This window comes from Hyla sarda, chromosome 4 (assembly GCF_029499605.1).
Source record: "Hyla sarda isolate aHylSar1 chromosome 4, aHylSar1.hap1, whole genome shotgun sequence".
Lineage (NCBI taxonomy): Eukaryota > Metazoa > Chordata > Amphibia > Anura > Hylidae > Hyla > Hyla sarda.
This window is the reverse complement of record NC_079192.1, coordinates 196,405,180-196,423,534: the sequence shown is the minus strand read 5'-3', so window position 1 is coordinate 196,423,534 and position 18,355 is coordinate 196,405,180. Positions and strand designations below refer to the sequence as shown.

General features: G+C 39.0%; 1 protein-coding gene across 1 annotated transcript in view; it reads left to right on the top strand.

The window, feature by feature from the left end:
- The window catches only part of MKLN1 (muskelin 1), a 53,891-nt gene that overhangs the window by 28,924 nt on the left and 6,612 nt on the right, over window positions 1-18,355 (top strand). Inside the window, exons 9-17 of the mRNA XM_056573193.1 lie at window positions 8,314-8,426; window positions 9,655-9,867; window positions 9,960-10,181; window positions 10,392-10,521; window positions 13,386-13,533; window positions 14,425-14,539; window positions 14,749-14,888; window positions 15,011-15,113; window positions 17,709-17,763. Of these exons, the coding sequence (XP_056429168.1) occupies window positions 8,314-8,426; window positions 9,655-9,867; window positions 9,960-10,181; window positions 10,392-10,521; window positions 13,386-13,533; window positions 14,425-14,539; window positions 14,749-14,888; window positions 15,011-15,113; window positions 17,709-17,763 (1,239 nt within the window). The remainder of the gene's footprint in view (window positions 1-8,313; window positions 8,427-9,654; window positions 9,868-9,959; window positions 10,182-10,391; window positions 10,522-13,385; window positions 13,534-14,424; window positions 14,540-14,748; window positions 14,889-15,010; window positions 15,114-17,708; window positions 17,764-18,355) is intronic.

The window sequence follows — 18,355 nt, the reverse complement described above, 5'->3', positions numbered from 1 at the left end:
GACTTTTGTGCTCCTGATATTGTTTAAAATGACTTTGGTATACACTTTAGCTTTTTCACTTTGCAATGGTAGCGGATTTATGAAGTGCGACTTTTCTAAACAAAAAGTATCAGATTTGTCACAATGCCCTCAGTTACACTACAAACATACACCAGCCTAGACCTGGCTTACAAAACTGTCCGTAGACAGCATTTTTTTAAAAGTTGCAATGGGGGAAATGCTAGCACCATGTTTATTACCTTCCATTTAATAAATGTGGTGCATGTACACTCCAGCCATACCATCGAAACCTGTGTATTAAATCAGTGCACCTACACTGACTTTGATAAATGTCCCCCACAGCGTTTTTCTTTTCTCCTGAAGACGTAATCTGTATGGCTTACAACAGACTTTCTCATAAGATACGCCATACTGTGGATTGTAGCACCTCTAGTTCTATACTAGTCAGCCTGGCAGACTTTCTAGAACTATGCTTGTACATAGCCTTTTCCAAAGTCTTTGCGTGGCCTGGACATAACCCAGTAGTTCCGAATGGTTTTAACAAACATAAAATGCAGTTTTATTGCGGAACACACTCACCAAATTTTAATTCTGAAAGTTTTGCTGTATTATCACAGCAGACCACATTCTTGCACATTCCAGCACACAAAAGACTTTTCGTGCTTTAATGTCACCATCCTATGTCACACTATGTAAGAACACTTCAAATCTGGCTCTTGAAAATGTAAGCTTTGCTGTGATTGGTTACTATGATTTTCATCACTGACCATTTACCACTGACGTTAGTTTAACTACAAGACTTTACTTTTGTACCATCGTTTTAGAACCACCCTGTATTTGTTGTTTCGGCCATATCTTTGCCAGTGGTGACTAATAATTTCCAGTTGCAAAATATACCTCTCTATATGAAATGGATCACACCTTATCCCCTTTAACTTACTTTCTGGAAAAAATGGCATTTGTGCCCATTCTTCTATTGTAGAATTGTGATCTATCAAAACCCTTGGCATAACTTCTGCTGGTATTTTGGCTGCCAGCCCATCGGAAGCGCTTTCTGTTCCAGATTTCCCTCATTTGAATGAAGCTGTTGTGATGGTCAGAGGGTTTGAGCTGTGAGAACGATGTACACAATGGGGCCTTCTTACTGTGAAGAAAAAGGCTAGAGTTGAGGCAATCAGAATGCATAATTAGTTATTGAGCCTGAATAACCATGTAAGTGCAGATCCCTTCTCTCCCATTCTGTCACAATTTGTTTACTCGATCATGCACTGACTTTCACTCATAAAGTTCGTTCACCTGCCATTTCAGTGTTTGAGGCTTCATTAGATGGCTTAAATACTTCTCAATACACTTGGATGGCGGTCATCATGAACAATATCACACGCAGTAAGCCCCAACAAGCTATATAAATAGAATGTTAGGACTGCATCATTGTGCACATTTCTCTGCTACACTGTCACCTAGGCCCAGTCTTTTACTGGAGGGCTTTGAATTCCTTTCTTCCCACTAGTTCATTGTTTTGGCTGCTACCCATCTACAAGTGGATCCTGATAGGGCTGTAGCCTTTGCAAATTACATGACATTTCTGTCTTGGCAAAAACAGAAGTAAATCTGAAAGACTGCTTGTTGGTTAACAACTTAGGGGAGCAAACGATCAAACATGTTGAATAGGGATGAGCGAATCGTATATGATGAATCCGAATTTATGAATTTCAGGAAAAATCCGCTTTGCCATGAATCCGAATATCTCCGCGATTCGATCGCACAAATCACTTCATTAGACTCCATTTAGTGCTCTCCAGGCTCCAGGGCATCTTAAGATGGCAGTACCACATGTCAGGAATTGGGGCAAGGAACTCTGGGAAGGCGGCAAGCAGGGATGACCCTGAATCACATGCAGCCTATCAGCAGCCTGCCACCCCTGTGATGTCACAGCCCTATATAATCGGCAGCCAGCTTGCGGCCAGTCACTTTAGCATTGTATTGCTGAGAGAGAGGGATAGAGCGCGGTGTGTTGCACAGAAAAGCATTTTTACAGCAGCGATTCACCTCAAGCCCAAATCCAGCCTAGGATCACTGATAGGGAAGGGAAAGAGATTGAGAGTGCAATCTTGGGTGTACTACACAGAGACTGTGTGCTGCAGCACTGGTGTGAAAAGCTAATAGTAGCCAGCCAGTTAGGTTGAGCAGAGCAGTAAAATCCATAATCACCTATTAGTGCCTAATACAGGTTGTGTAGCGGAGCGTATTGTCCTCTATTAAGTGTAACCTGTGCGTACATAGGTGGTGCACGATTTTGTTCCTGTTTAAAGTCTTACAGGCCTAGTTACTGTGAAAGGCCAGCCAAAAGTACACACCTGCTGCTGTTGTTTTAAGCATAGTGGAGTGTATTGTACTCTCCTCATAAGTGCATACCATGTAAGTACATCTACGTGGTGGTCTCCTCATGCTGATGCCAGCTCCAGGCTGTCTCATTCTACCACCATATGTTTTCCTCATGCTGATGCCAGCTCCAGGCTGTCTCATTCTGCCACCATATGTTCTCCTCATGCTGATGCCACCTACAGGCTGTGTCACTGTGCCTCCATGTGGTCTCCTTATGCTGCTGGCACATTAAATAAAGCTTTTAAAGAGCACCTGTCATCAACAAAAACTTTTAATATGATGTTCATAATCATTAATGAAGAGATATTGTAATATATCTTCATTAAAAAATATTAATATTTATACCAGTTTTTTCATTTTATACTTTTGGCCACTAGGGGTCACTCTTCTATGCCTGGTCTGCAAGCAGCATCCTATGCTTTTCATAGTAAGTGTACAGCTTTTAGGACTAATGCTGAAAGGGCTCTGGTGCTTCCACCGGAAGTTCAGCGCTCTCAGCTCAGGACTCTCTCCCAGCCTGTGAGCTACAAGCCTGCACATGCCTCTCATATAACAGCCAGTCACCTCCCCCTCCCCCCTGCCCCTCACCACACGTTATCTTATACATTGTATCATCTCACTGCACTCCCTGCTCGGTGCCCCCCCCCTGACATTCATCTTAATCACTGCCTCTATAATTGCTCCCACTGCCCCTGGTTCTCAGCATTGACTTTTTAGTGCAGAGAGACACAGGAGAGAGACAGGCTGCTGTCCCAACCCTGTACTTAGTCTGTATGCACACTGCAGAGCAGTGTTTCCCAACCTGGGTGCCTCCAGCTGTTGCAAAACTACAACTCCCAGCATGTCTGGACAGCTGTTGGCTGTCTGGGCATGCTGGGAGTTGTAGTTTTGCAACAGCTGGAGGTGCCCTGGTTGGGAAACACTGCTGCAGAGGGAGAGCAGCATACAGGAAGACTGGCAAAAGCAGAATCCCAGCCAGGCTTCATGTGACATCATGCCTGCTGGGACCCGCCTCCTTCCACCCCTCAGAAAGTCAGTGTTCGTGAGCTAATGAAGAGGGATAAAAAAAGGTATTTCCACAGCGTTTTAAACCTCAATAAACACAGGGATAGGCATAGTTAGAGAAGGGGACAGATAGGAAGGGGGATCAGGGAAAGTTTAGATGATGACAGGTACTCTTTAAGGTTCATCTATTTGCTATCTTTAATTTAATTGTTAAAAAAATATCTTTAAACTTTTTAACCCCTTAAGGACTCGGGGTTTTTCCGTTTTTGCACTTTCGTTTTTTCCTCCTTACCTTTTAAAAATCATAACCCTTTCAATTTTCCACCTAAAAATCCATATTATGGCTTATTTTTTGCGTCACCAATTCTACTTTGCAGTGACAGTCATTTTACCCAAAAATGCATGGGGAAATGGAAAAAAAAATCATTGTGCGACAAAATTGAAGAAAAAACGCCATTTTGTAACTTTTGGGGGCTTCCGTTTCTACGCAGTGCATATTTCGGTAAAAATTACACCTTGTCATTATTCTGTAGGTCCATACGGTTAAAATGATGCCCTACTTATATAGGTTTGATTTTGTCGCACTTATGGAAAAAATCATAACTACATGCAGGAAAATGTATACGTTTAAAAATGTCATCTTCTGACCCCCTATAACTTTTTTATTTTTCCACATACAGGGCAGTATGAGTACTCATTTTTTGCGCCGTGATCTGAAGTTTTGATCGCAATGATTTTTGTTTTGATCGGACTTTTTGATCACTTTTTATTCATTTTTTTTTTAATGGTATAAAAAGTGACCAAAATACGCTTTTTTGGACTTTGGAATTTTTTTGCGCGTACGCCATTGACCATGCGGTTTAATTAATGATATATTTTTATAGTTCGAACATTTACGCACGCGGCAATACCACATATGTTTATTTTTTTTACACTGTTTTATTTTTTTTATGGGAAAAGGGAGGTGATTCAAACTTTTTTTAGGGAAGGGGTTAAATGACCTTTATTAACAATTTTTTTAACATTTTTTTTGCAGTGTTATAGGTCCCATAGGGACCTATAACACTGCACACACTGATCTTTTACACAGATCACAGGCGTGTATTAACACGCCTGTGATCAGTGTTATCGGCACTTGACTGCTCCTGCCTGGATCTCAGGCACGGAGCAGTCATTCGCCGATCGGACACCGAGGAGGCAGGTAGGGGCCCTCCCGGTGTCCTGTCAGCTGTTCGAGACGCCGCGATTTCACCGCGGCGGTCCCGAACATCCCGACTGAGCAGCCGGGTCACTTTCCCTTTAGAAGCGACCGTCAGCTTTGACCGCCACTTCTAAAGAGTTAATACCGCACATCGCCGCAATCGGCGATGTGTGGTATTAGCCGCGGGTCCCGGCCGTTGATGAGTGCCAGGACCGACGCGATATGATGCGGGATCACGACGCGATCCCGCATCATATCTCGGGAGCCGGCGCAGGACGTAAATATACGTCCTGCGTCGTTAAGGGGTTAATTGTGAGGCCCTATGGTCTCGTAAGGCTGTTGCCATCTCCAGGCTGGGTCATTCAGCCCCTATATGGTCTCATCATACTGATGCCACCTTCAGGCTCTGTCATTGTGCCGCTCTGTGACAGTGATTCGAATAGCGTCGCCTCTAATCTGCATGTCATACTGAATAACAGTATTATTTCACTAGCACAGCACACTCCCTATGCGTGTTACGGCATAGGCTCTCTGTAGGCCAGAAATAGCAGTTTTTAACCCCTTAAGGACTCGGCCCATTTGGGCTTTAAGGACCCAGACAATTTTTATTTTTACATTTTAGTTTTTTGCACCTCACCTGCAAAAAATCATAACTCATTTATATTTTCATCCACAGACTAGTATGAGGGCTTGTTTTTTGCGCAACCAGTTGTCTGTTGTGATGCCATCACTCACTTTACCATAAAATGTATGGCGCAACCAAAAGAAATACTGTGTGGGGAAATTAAAAAGAAAACCGCAATTTTGCAAATTTTGGAAGGTTTCGTTTTCACGCCGTACAATTTATGGTAAAAATGACGTGTTTTCTTTATTCTTTGGGTCAATACGATTAAAATGATACCCATGATTACATTTCTATTACTGTTGCACTTAAAAAAAAAAAAAAAAAAAAAAAAAAAATTTTCAACCAACTTAGTATGTTTACAATCCCCCTATTTTGAAGACTTAGAACTTTTTCATTTTTCTGTATAAGCTGCGGTATGATGGCTCATTTTTTGCGCCGTGATCTGTACTTTTTATTGATGCCATATTTAGGGGACCCATAGGGGACTATTTATAGCAATTATTCGATTGCTAATACTGTTCAGTGCTATGCATAGGGCATAGCACCGATCAGTGTTACCGGCAATCCTCTGCTCAATCAAAGACCAGAGCAGAAGACCCGTGGAAGGCAGTGGAGGCAGGTGAAGGGACCTCCATCTGCCGTTCTGGATCGTGAGCAATCCGATCATCCATTTTAGTGACCGCAATGCTGCAGATGCCGTGATCTGTATTGATCACGGCATCTGGGGGGTTAATGGCGGACATCCGTATGATCGCGGATGTTGGCAATTACCGCTGAGTCCCTGGCTGCTATCAGCAGCCGGGACCTGCCGTGCATGATCTGGGCATAGCTCCGATGCTCGCGATCATGTTTAGGTCGTAAATGTATGTCCTGGTGCGTTAAGTACCACCTCACAAGGATGTAAATTTACGTCCTGCTTTGTTAAGGGGTTAATAGTGATTCGCCGCAAATAAATTTGGACCGAACCAAATTATTTCCGAAAATGTGGCGAATCGGCCACATCAAATTTATTTAGCTCATCTCTAATGTTGAATATAAACCTGTCTGATCCTTTATGTTCTAGAGAGAAATGCTTCCACAATTTAGCAGCTGCCTATCTACTATCTCCTTGTGACAGTAAGGCCATGTTTACACTGTAAACTTGTCTAGACGCTCCGCAGATCGAATTCCTCAAAATTCTATTTCTATTCTTTGTGGGGACCATAGGATCGGGCTTTCCGTGGCAGAAACATCTGTCATGGAAATTCTACTGTGTAAACAGAAGTAGAGCAGAATCCCATTGAATTGGGCAGAATATGAACATGTGAACATACCCTAAAAGTAAACACCCTGCCTGTTTAGCTCTATTACCTAAAGATTCCTTTTATATTGCATGAAATTTAGCAGGTTTCTAAAATTATGGTTTCCCTTCAAATGTTGTGGTAGAAAATTAACTATATTGTAATAAAAAGATTCTCTTGGTTAGTTTCGTTTACAAAGTATTTTTGCCTTTTTTATTTCCATAACAGTTGCCCCATAAAACAGTAGTTTAAAATCATCCAACTTCATTGTAACAGTGTTCCATTGTAGTCAATGGAAAATTGTCCATAGTGCACGCATGATATAAAATATCAGCTGTTATCAACTGGCATGTAATTTATTGCAACATATTTGCTAAAATGTTGCTATATATATATATATATATATATATATATATATATATATATATATATATATATATATATATATATATATAAATATATATATAAAATATATTATTAATTTATTTATTTTTTATTTTATTTTTTTTACCCAGTATTTTTTAGGCTTTCTTTTTTTTTTCTTTTTTTTTCTTTTTCCTTTATAGGGCAATTTTTATGCAAAAACAAATCATTCCTTTTTCCAGCTGATTGCCTTTTAAAATCAGTCTTTATATCAGAAAATAACCTAAAGCTGTGTGTGAAAATGGCCTGAGTGCAACAAATTAGTGTCAGGTAGAGATTAAAGGGGTACTCCAGTAAAAAACTATTATCATTATTTTTTTTCTGGTGCCAGAACATTGAACAGATTTGTAAATTACTTCTATTTAAAATGTTTAATCCTTCCAGTACTTATCAGCTGCTGTATACTACAGAGGAAGTTCTTTGCTTTTTAGAATTTCTTTTCTGTCTGACCAGTGTTCTCTGCTGACACCTCTGTCTCAGGAACTCCTGCTTTGGACAGTTCCTGAGACAGACTTAGATGGCAGCAGAGAGCACTGTGGTCAGACAGAAAATACATTTAAAAAGAAAAGAACGTCCTGTGGAGCATAGAACAGCTGATTAGTACTGCAAGGTTTAGGATTTTTAAATAGGAGTCCTTTACAAATCTGTATAACTTTTTGGCACCAGTTGATTTAAATTTTTTTTATTTTATTTTTTAAAGTTCACCAGAGTACCCCTTTTAAATACAACTTCAAATGAATCAGGAATACCCCTTCATAGGGTAGGGTCACACTGGGCAGATACCCAGCGCATTTGATGCCGCGAGAAATCTGCCAAGCAGCGGAAAATACGCTGTGTAATGCTCTAGCCCTGTGTCTGTAATAAGGTTCGGGAGCCTTATAAAGTATGGAGGCCGGCCACACGGCAGGCCTCCGTACATTATTGCAGACACAGGGCTGTAGCAGGGAAAGCCCTATTTCTGCACCTAGTGCATACACAGTTTATTTCCCGCTGCTAGTCAGATTTCTCACGGCGTCAAATACGCTGCGTATCTGCCCATTGTGACCCTACCCTTAAGTTGTTTGTCTTCAATTGTACAAAAGGGGGAAGGTCTACTAAGAACTAAAGAGGCACAGGAAACTGTTATTCTACATGTTTAAAGGATTACATTGAAAATGTTATTTATATACACATTTTTTATAATTTACAGACAGATTCTCGTATTTTCATCTAGTCTTAAAAACAAATATTCTGTGAACAGAACCTAACAAATTATTCATGTGTTAAATTAATGTTGAAATGAAGTAAAACGATAACATTTGTGTTGGCTAATGCAATTATGCTGTTTTCTTCTATTCCTTTTCTTTAGCATTTGGCTAATGTATTTTAAACAATTTTTGTTTCTCATTGGGTAGAGACAGTATACTTATTCGGAGGCTGGGATGGCACACAGGATCTAGCAGACTTCTGGGCGTACAGTGTGAGAGAAAATCAATGGATTTGTATATCCAGAGACACAGAGAAAGAGGCAAGTGGCAGTTTTTTAGGTTCTATAAACAGTGAAAATACAAACTATAGACTTATGAAAAGTAACAATACATGCAGAGCCAACTACATGCCTATAACAGGTGAACTGGTCAGCTCCATTGTCAGCATATGTGGGGGTTCCAATGGCTAAGACACCCTAATAAGAAGTTACAGCATATCAAATTAACATGCATTGATATTGTGAAAAATAGCTTTGAAAACTTTTCCAATACTTACATTTGCCATGAAATGTGTTTGCCAGTAGCCACGATGTTCTGGACTAATTCTGCATGTTTTTTTTAAAAAGGGTTGTCTGGGAACTTGTCTGCTGTCACACCCCCTTCCATAGACTTGCATTCTGGGGGCGGGGCATGACTTAACATCGTAACGTCATGATACTCCGGCCCTGTAGTCGTGACCTCGCAGAATCGGAGGCTGCAGCACTGCATGCAGCTCCCACAGGCAGGTGCTGCATGCTAGATTGCGGGGGTCCCCATTGGCGGGACCCCCGCGATCAGACATCTTATCCTCTATCCTTTAAAGCTTATGTGCCGGAACGTAGTCACATGCCGCTCTTATGTGAAATATCACCTAGGTATATTGCACTGGAATATTGAGATGTGGACACCACTAACTAAATCCAGCGCATCTGAGGCTGCCAGTGTTGGTGTATATTTTAACATTTTATGCCTGTTTGCAGCACTAAATTTTAATAAATTTGGTGCATGTGGAGGACATGCTTCCTATGTGCTAAGCCATGACCCTTTTTGTCCACATAGTGAGCGCAGAGTGGAAAAAAATTGACTTTTTGGTTCCCCGCACCAGATGCAGCCCTTGGCCCTTGATAAATCCTCCCGACCCCCAGAATACATTTGGTCTATGCAAATCAAGAAGTCCGGAAACTGTACTCTTTGGGATATCTTTCCGCTTCTATACCACAACTGTAAGACCATTTTTAGATGTGAATGTAGCCTTATTGGTGGAATCCTCAAGCACCCCCTTGAACTTTCACTAAATGTTTTTAAATAAGTAGCAATCATTGTCTATTCTTGATTTGTTGACACTGACAATTCATTGCAGTATATGCTGTTTCTCTGTTTAGCCTGTTCACAATCTTATATACAGTGGTTAATAAATATACAGAAGTCCATCAGTTTGGCAGGCCAATATTCAGAAACAAAAATGGGAATGGTGTCTAAACATGACTTTTTGTGATTTTGACCCTTTAGAATGGTCCAAGTGCCAGATCTTGTCACAAGATGTGCATTGACACTCATCGGAGGCAAATCTATACTTTAGGCAGATATCTGGACTCATCTGTGCGAAACAGCAAGTCTTTGAAAAGTGACTTTTATAGATACGACATTGACACCAACACCTGGTCTTTACTAAGTGAGGATACTGCTGCTGATGGTGGGCCAAAGCTGGTATTCGATCACCAGGTACATAGTGTGTAAATTTAAGTGACATATTAAATCTACCTAAAGAATGTGTTCTTCTCAATAGCTGTAATAAATGATTCTTCTATCTGTAGATGTGCATGGATTCAGAAAAGCACATGATCTACACTTTCGGAGGACGTATACTTACCTGTAATGGTAATGTGGATGACAGCCGGGCCAGTGAACCCCAGTTTAGTGGACTTTTTGCTTTTGACTGTCATACTCAAACATGGAAACTTCTGCGAGAAGACTCTTGCAATGCTGGACCTGAAGATATACAGTCCCGGATAGGGCACTGCATGCTTTTCCACTCTGTAAGTTTATTTTTTTTCTGTGTTTTTTGATTTGGGTAGTTGGCATACTTGCACATATATGCACTGCTAGAGTAGAATTACTGACTTTAACAATGAGAATTGAAAGGGTAGAATTAAAATGGGCTCCTGACTCCTTTCATATTCTGAATAGTAAATGATTTTGAATAACTTTTTACTGCTACAGTATCCTTATCTTTTATTATTTTGTAGAAAAACCGCTGCTTATATGTGTTTGGTGGGCAAAGATCAAAGACTTATTTGAATGACTTCTTTAGCTACGATGTAGACAGTGACCATGTGGAAATTATATCAGATGGCACGAAGAAAGATTCTGGTATGGGTAAGTGAATTCACTGTTGACCAAAACAATGTAAGGTATGTTGTCATGCTTAATGCATTCCCACGAGGCGCTGTGTTGTCAGCAAGTATTTATCGCCATCTGCAGTTCAAAAGAAGAATAAACGGTCACCAGTATTCTGTTAGGTTCCCTAATGTAGCTAAAGAAAATAGTTCCCAAACTGGTATGTAGTTTGTCACCTGGTCTCCCATGCTCTCAAGTTTTATGCAGAAACGTTGTGATTTCTTGTTGATCTGCTTTTAAGCCTGTTAGCTTTCCTAGAAGTAAATTCTATCGCTATTTAGAGCATGTCCTTGTGCCTACAAGTGGTGTTTGATAGGACCACCTTTTACCCTAATTTAAATTAAGCTTATTTAACAAATTTACAACTGTGAAATTTGAATCAAATGATATATGCATCTTCTATTTTCCTAAGATGCTATATTGTTTTATCATGGTTTCTGTTTGAAGTCATTTAGCCCATAATGTACCCTGACATCAAGCATTAAGAGACTGTTGAGACACGACAGATCCTGTTGCATCTGTTACAACTCTTAGTGTTATGCACAACTTTTGCTAGGTGCTGGACAGTTCCCCAGATGTCCAATCTAGGGGGCAGCATTTCTCAATGCCTGATGTCAGATCAGATGTATAGGATCAGATCAGAGTCCTTCAGAAGAAATGAAATGTATACTCGCTGGACCAGACTTTCCCTTGAAAAGGAAGAGTTTATAATTGGTAGGCAATGGTTTCCAGTGTAGAGATGAGCGAACTTACAGTAAATTCGATTAGTCACGAACTTCTCAGCTCAGCAGTTGGACTTATCCTGCATAAATGAGTTCAGCTTTAAGGTGCTCCGGTGGGCTGGAGACTCTTTCCTAGGACTGTATCCACCTTTTCCAGCCCACCGGAGCACCTGAAAGCTGAACTAATTTATGCAGGATAAGTAATCAACTGCCGAGCCGAGAAGTTTGTGACGAATCAAATTTACTGTAAGTTCGCTCCTCTCTATTCCAGTGTTTTACAGTGCTCAATGGGGAAAAAGTATGCAACTTTGCTCTCCTTCAGAAGGTAGAAAACTGGTTCATATCAGTCAAACCAATCCTGGGACATATGGGCACCATGGGCCTTTAGACTAGTCAGCCAGCTTCTAGTTAGGCGGTCACAGGTAAGCTACTACACTTAATCTAAAGGCAGTGAATTGACAGAGGTATTCTGAGCATACATAATGGGGGAGATTTATCAAAACCTGTGCAAAAGAAAAATTGATCAGTTGCCCATAACAACCAGTCAGATTGCTTCTTTCATTTCTTAGAGGCCTTTTCAAAACTGAAAGAAGCGAGCTGATTGGTTGCTATGGGCAACTGGTCAACTATTCCTCTACACAGGTTTTGATAAATCTGCCCCAATTTCTTTTAATGAAGTAGGGGTGCTTTGTCCAGTGATAACATTCCTGCACAAAATGACTGCTCAACATGTCAGCAGGGACCAGTGCAGGATTGAATTTAGTGCCACACTTAATATGCTTCTGGAATACCCCTTAAAGGGGTACTCCGGTGAAAACCTTTTTTCTTTTAAAGGGGTATTCCAGGCAAAAACTTTTTTTTTTTTATATATCAACTGGCTCCGGAAAGAAACAGATTTGTAAATTACTTTTATAAAAAAAAAACCTTAATCCTTCCAATAGTTATTAGCTTCTGAAGATTTCTGTCTAACTGCTAAATGATGATGTCACGTCCCGGGAGCTGTGCATGATGGGAAAATATCCCCATAGGAACTGCACAGCTCCCGGGACTTGAGTCATCAGAGAGCAGTTAGACAGAAAACAGCAACTCAACTTCAGAAGCTAATAACTATTGGAAGCATTAAGATTTTTTTAATAGAAGTAATTTACAAATCTGTTTCTTTCCGGAGCCAGTTGATATATAAAAAATAAGTTTTGGCCTGGAATACCCCTTTAAATCAACTGGTGGCAGAAAGTTAAACATATTTGTAAATTACTTCTATTAAAAAATCTTAATCCTTCCAGTACTTATTAGCTGCTGAATGCTACAGAGGAAATTCCTTTCTTTTTGGAACACTGATGACATCACGAGCACAGTGCTCTCTGCTGACATCTCTGTCCATTTTAGCAACCATATATAGATGCATATCAGATGTATGCTAAGGGCAGCATGGTGGCTCAGTGGTTAGCACTGCTGCCTTGCAGTGCTGGGGACTTTGGTTCAAATCCCACTAAGGACAACAATAAATAAAGCATTATTATAATAACGTCAGCAGAGAGAACTGTGCTCGTGATGTCATCAGAGAGCATTCCAAAAAGAAAAGAATTTCCTCTGTAGAATTCAGCAGCTAATAAGTACAGGAAGGATTAAGATTTTTTTAATAGAAGTAATTTACAAATATGTTTTAACTTTCTGCCACCAGTTGATTTAAAATAAAAAAAAGTTTTCACCGGAGTACCCCTTTAACCACAGCATTGCTTGAAAAGTTAGTCTCCATATTAACATTGACCTAAAACAGCTGTCTACTGGTAGGTGACTTTTCCTTTTGGCTAGTATAAGAGAGTTTTTTTTCTATCTTGGGATGTAAATTTACATACTTTTTTTTTTTTTTTGAGTATTGCCTTAAAATATTGCTTTGTTCACATAGTGTTTTGGTCCATATTTTAAGCCAAAACTAGGAGTTGAACTGACGGTGTATTTTGGAGCCACTCCAGGATGAAGCAAATACTGAAAAAAATGACTCAAATCCTCTGTGATCCCAGCCTTTGTTTCCATGCAACTGAGCTCACCAGTGAGCATCAAGTACCCCTTTTCCATAAAAGATTTACTTTAAATACATGATTTATTGTTCTACCTTTACAGTGCCAATGACGGGCTTCACTCAAAGAGCTACCATAGACCCAGAGTTAAATGAAATCCATGTTTTGTCAGGACTAAGTAAAGATAAAGAAAAGCGTGAAGAGAATGTCAGAAATTCCTTCTGGATTTATGATATAGTAAGAAATAGCTGGTAGGTGACACATCCTGCTCCTTAGATCTGTTAGATATTCACTTACAAAGGTTGTTTTTGTTAGCTTTTTGTTTTATTGCGCTAAAATACTGTGGCCAGCAGAATCTACTGTATTATCAAAACCAAATATGTACTTAACCATGGGACAAAGAAACGACCTTCTGAGGTTAAGTAACTATCCACATGTAGTTGTAGCTTAAATATAGACTTCTATAAGCATATAAAACACAGAAGAATGGAGCGATTACGGAAATTATTCACAAAAATATAACAAACTTTATGTGAAAATCAACTAAACATGATGAGAAAAAATGTAAAAAGTGGGCACAAAAAGCAGCAATACTAGGACCCATTCACACATGCAGATGTATGTTACAACCACAAACTGCATATAACAAAAAAGCAAGTATGGCAGATAGTTGAGACACTATAAAGGATCATAAAATAGTGAGCAGCCACAAGGCGTGACCAATAGGGACACTAAAGTGCTAAGTGCAATGGCCACATAAACAAGTACTATGCTACACAAACACAGCTTAGCTGCTAACGTATTATTGATAAAGTGCTTGAGGTCTTGTCGGTCACAGAATGCCGCCACCCAACAAACAACTAACTCAGATGTTTTAAGTCCTTTCCATATCTGCTTGTTCTCAAAATATCACTAAACCCTAAGGCATAAAGTAGCCAGTTTATTGTATAATATTGCTATTATAAATTCATATAACCATATATCCGGTATAGTTGAATAAAATTTAGTAGAAAAGTTTTTTTTTTTAAACTGGGTCTTAAAAAAAACAAAAACATTAAATTGTTGCAACCATACTTCGATTTTTTTTTTTTTTTTTTTAAGTAATCATTATGAATTATTATCATAGTTATTATTCTTATTAGGTCCTGTGTGTATAAAAATGATCAAGCATCAAAAGAAAATCCAAACAAAAGTCTTCAAGAGGAGGAACCTTGCCCAAGATTTGCACATCAGTTGGTTTATGATGAGTTGCATAAGGTACAAATCTCCTTATTAAATTGTTTCTTGATAAAGTAATTTTATTTCCCCCCCCCCCCATTCTTTTACTTATAAAACAATGAGTGTTTACAAAAACATTAAAATTATAGCTATTTTAGCACTTCCCGAATAATAGTATGTGAAGATTGAATGATCTGAGCAACAGATGTATTGTTAATAGGTTTTTTTCTGTTTTTAATCTATTGTAGGTTCATTATCTTTTTGGAGGAAATCCAGGAAAATCCTGCTCTCCCAAAATGAGATTAGATGATTTCTGGTCTTTGAAGTTATGTCGGCCTTCCAAAGAGTACTTGTTGAGACACTGTAAATACCTCATTAGAAAACACAGGTACTAAAAAATGTTACAAGATCATCTGAACTGCTGACGTCCATTTTATAAGTCAATTAATTAATGTATTTACTAAAACTTATTAACAGTTATGTTGTAATAAAATAATATAATTGTTACAGGTTTGAAGAACGTGCTCAGACAGAGCCTCTTAGTGCACTGAAGTACCTGCAGAATGATTTATTTGTCACTGTGGATCATTCAGACCCCGATGAGACTAAAGAGGTGGGGAAATATTTGCTTATCTTTTATCTCTTTCCAAGAAAGTGTCTTCTGAGCACTAAATATATGGTAAAGTAGGGCCATTGTAATGTGTACTAAAGGGAATATGTGCATATGATGTGCATGGCTATACAAGGAATAAGACATATTCGTAGCATCTAGAGTCCTGCAATTATTTTATCATTAGGGGACATGGATACTTCGCATCAATGAAACCGCTTTTCAGTTAAACTACATAAGATGTTACCAGTGGAGAAGTTTAACTGGCCATTGTAGCCACTTTAGGAAATATGTGTGATTGTATTGATGGACCAGGTCTATGAGAGCTGCTGTTTATCAACTCTGTGTTTTGGTTAGTAAAAGGGGGTGGGGTCCAATTGGGCTAACTTCTATGATATCCATATGTTGTAATACAGGGCTTCTCATTTTTTCCCCTCTAGGTCTACCAGCCAATTCATAGTAATGCTGAGCAGTCATTGGCAAACAGATACTATCATTCAGTGCAGCACAATATACTTCTCCAGCAGTGCCAACAAATCTGATAGTGTGGCATTATTGAAAGCAGTACAGTCCCAATTTAATCTCTTCCCTGACTTTCAGCTTAAAGGGGTATTCCAGGAAATAACTTTTTTTTTATATATCAACTCGCTCCAGAAAGTTAAACAGATTTGTAAATTACTTCTATTAAAAAAATCTTAATCCTTCCAATAGTTATTAGCTTCTGAAGTTTTCTGTCTAACTGCTCAATGATAATGTCACGTACCGGGAGTTGTGCATGATGGGAAAATATCCCCATAGGAACTGCACAGCTCCCGGGACGTGACATCATCATTGAGCAGTTAGACAGAAACAACAACTCAACTTCAGAAGCTAATAACTATTGGACGGATTAAGATTTTTTTAATAGAAGTAATTTACAAATCTGTTTAAAGGGTACCTCTCATCAAATAAACTTTTGATATATTTTAGATTAATGAATGTTGAATAACTTTCCAATAGCATGTTAATGAAAAATATGCTTCTTTCTATTGTATTTTTCCCGATCAGTCCTGTCAGCAAGCATTTCTGACTCATGCTGGAGTCCTAAACACTCAGAGCTGCCAGCCTGCTTTGTTCACAGCCAAACAGGCTGTGAACAAAGCAGGCTGGCAGCTCTGAGTGTTCTCCTTTGAGAACAAAGCAGACTGGCAGCTCGTAGTGTTTAGGACTCCAGCAGGAGTCTGAAATGCTTGCTGCCAGGACTGGTAGGGAGACCCCTAGTGGTCATTTCTTCTAAGTGGAAAATTAAATAAAAAGAAGCATATTTTTTAATAACATGCAATTGTAAAGTTATTCTGCATACATTAATCTATAATATATCAAACGTTTTTTTGATGAGAGGTACCCTTTAACTTTCTGGAGCCAGTTGATATATAAAAAAAAGTTTTTGCTTGGAATACCCCTTTAACTATCCCCACTCCTGCCTCCCACTGGTAGCACTTCTATTCCCACTCCCACCCCTTACCCACTGCTATTACTTTTTGTCCCTAGAACAGGATATTCTTGAAAGGAAAAAAATAATGGAGAACACTACTGCTGCTTCCAAGTAGGCTGCTGTAGTCTCCAGATTCTTACATGGCTCTAGGTGTATGTGACCTCATGGTCACGTCATCATGATGTAATTGCAGGTTCTTTACCCATTCCAATCTGGGAAACTACACTGGTAATGCAGGGTTGGCATTGTGGAGCTGGTTCTGCTTTGCAGTCCCTGCTTTGTGCCAATGTCATGCCACCGAGAAAGACCCCACACCTCAGCTTGAAGTTATCTCACAATTTGAGAAGTGCTGCTCTAATTGATATCAAAAGGTTTTAAAAAAATAATCTTTTTAAGTTTTTATAAATAAAATGTCAACGTCTTTAAGGCACAGCGGTCACATGCTATCGGCATATAGAACTGTCCACGCTGTTTCCATGTGTAGTGCAGCCATACCTTTTGGTTGTTTATTCAGTGTTTATTAGACTTACTAATACTGAGTGACAGGGCATATGCTGCAGATCGGTTACTCATACAGTTCCGCTGGAGTGACATAGGCCATACCTACCTCTCCGACTCTTTATTACTGCTGAATAAAGTCCTTTTTTTTTTTTTATGGAGATAAAGCCACTGAATATACACCATAAAGTATGGCTGCATTGTACATGGAAACAGCATTTAGTCAGTGTGGACAGTTATATATGCTGATTTCATGTGAATGTCTCACTATTAAACGCTAGGTAAAATAGCACATTTGTAAATGCTTGCTTTACTCTTTTGCCGCTGCATTATGGAATCTGTATGTGCAGACTTCTGTTTGACTTCACAGCTTACCTATGTATAGTAGCCATTTTATCTCCTACAATGCCCTGGTGCATTTGGTTATGGGAATTGTACTAAATTCACATTTGTAGTGCTATGTGTTTACTACTAAAATAAAACATAATTTAAAAATCAGAATAAGAGAAGTGTATAAAAGATGTTTTAACAGTTTATATAGCTGCAGACGGGGGAATGATGCAAATTTATGACCTGGCTGCACTTTATCTACATGCTTATAGTGAATAATTTTTTTGTGTGTTCAGTTTCAGCTTCTTCCATCTGCACTTTTTAAATCTAACAAAGATTTCACCTCTCTGGGTAAGTTCAATAAATATCAACCTCCAACCCTGAAAATGTTTTCATTCTTTTGCTTCAATGTACATTGTACATTATGTTAAAATGAAAGGTGTCCCTGCAAAATACTGTTGATCCTACCAAAAAAGCCCTAATATGGCTCTCTGGAAAATAAGTATCAAGCTTTTCTTTGAGCCTCAGAAATGGTCCTTTTTATTCATTTTAGTTCTTTTAACCCCTTAAGGACTCAGGGTTTTTCCGTTTTTGCACTTTTCCTCCTCACCTTTTAAAAATCATAATCTTTTCCATTTTGAACCCACAGACTCATATGATGGCTTTTTTTTTTTTTGCGCCACCAATTATACTTTGTAATAACATCAGTCATTTAACCCAAAAATCTATGTCGAATCCAAAAGAAAAATCATTGTGCGACAAATTGAAAAAAACGCCATTTTGTAACTTTTGGGGGCTTCAGTTTCAACGCAGTGCATTTTTTGTTAAAAATTACACCTTTTTATTCTGTAGGTCCATATGATTAAAATGATACCCTACTTATATAGGTTTGATTTTGTCTGACTTCTGGAAAAAATCAAACAACATGCAGGAAAATGTATAC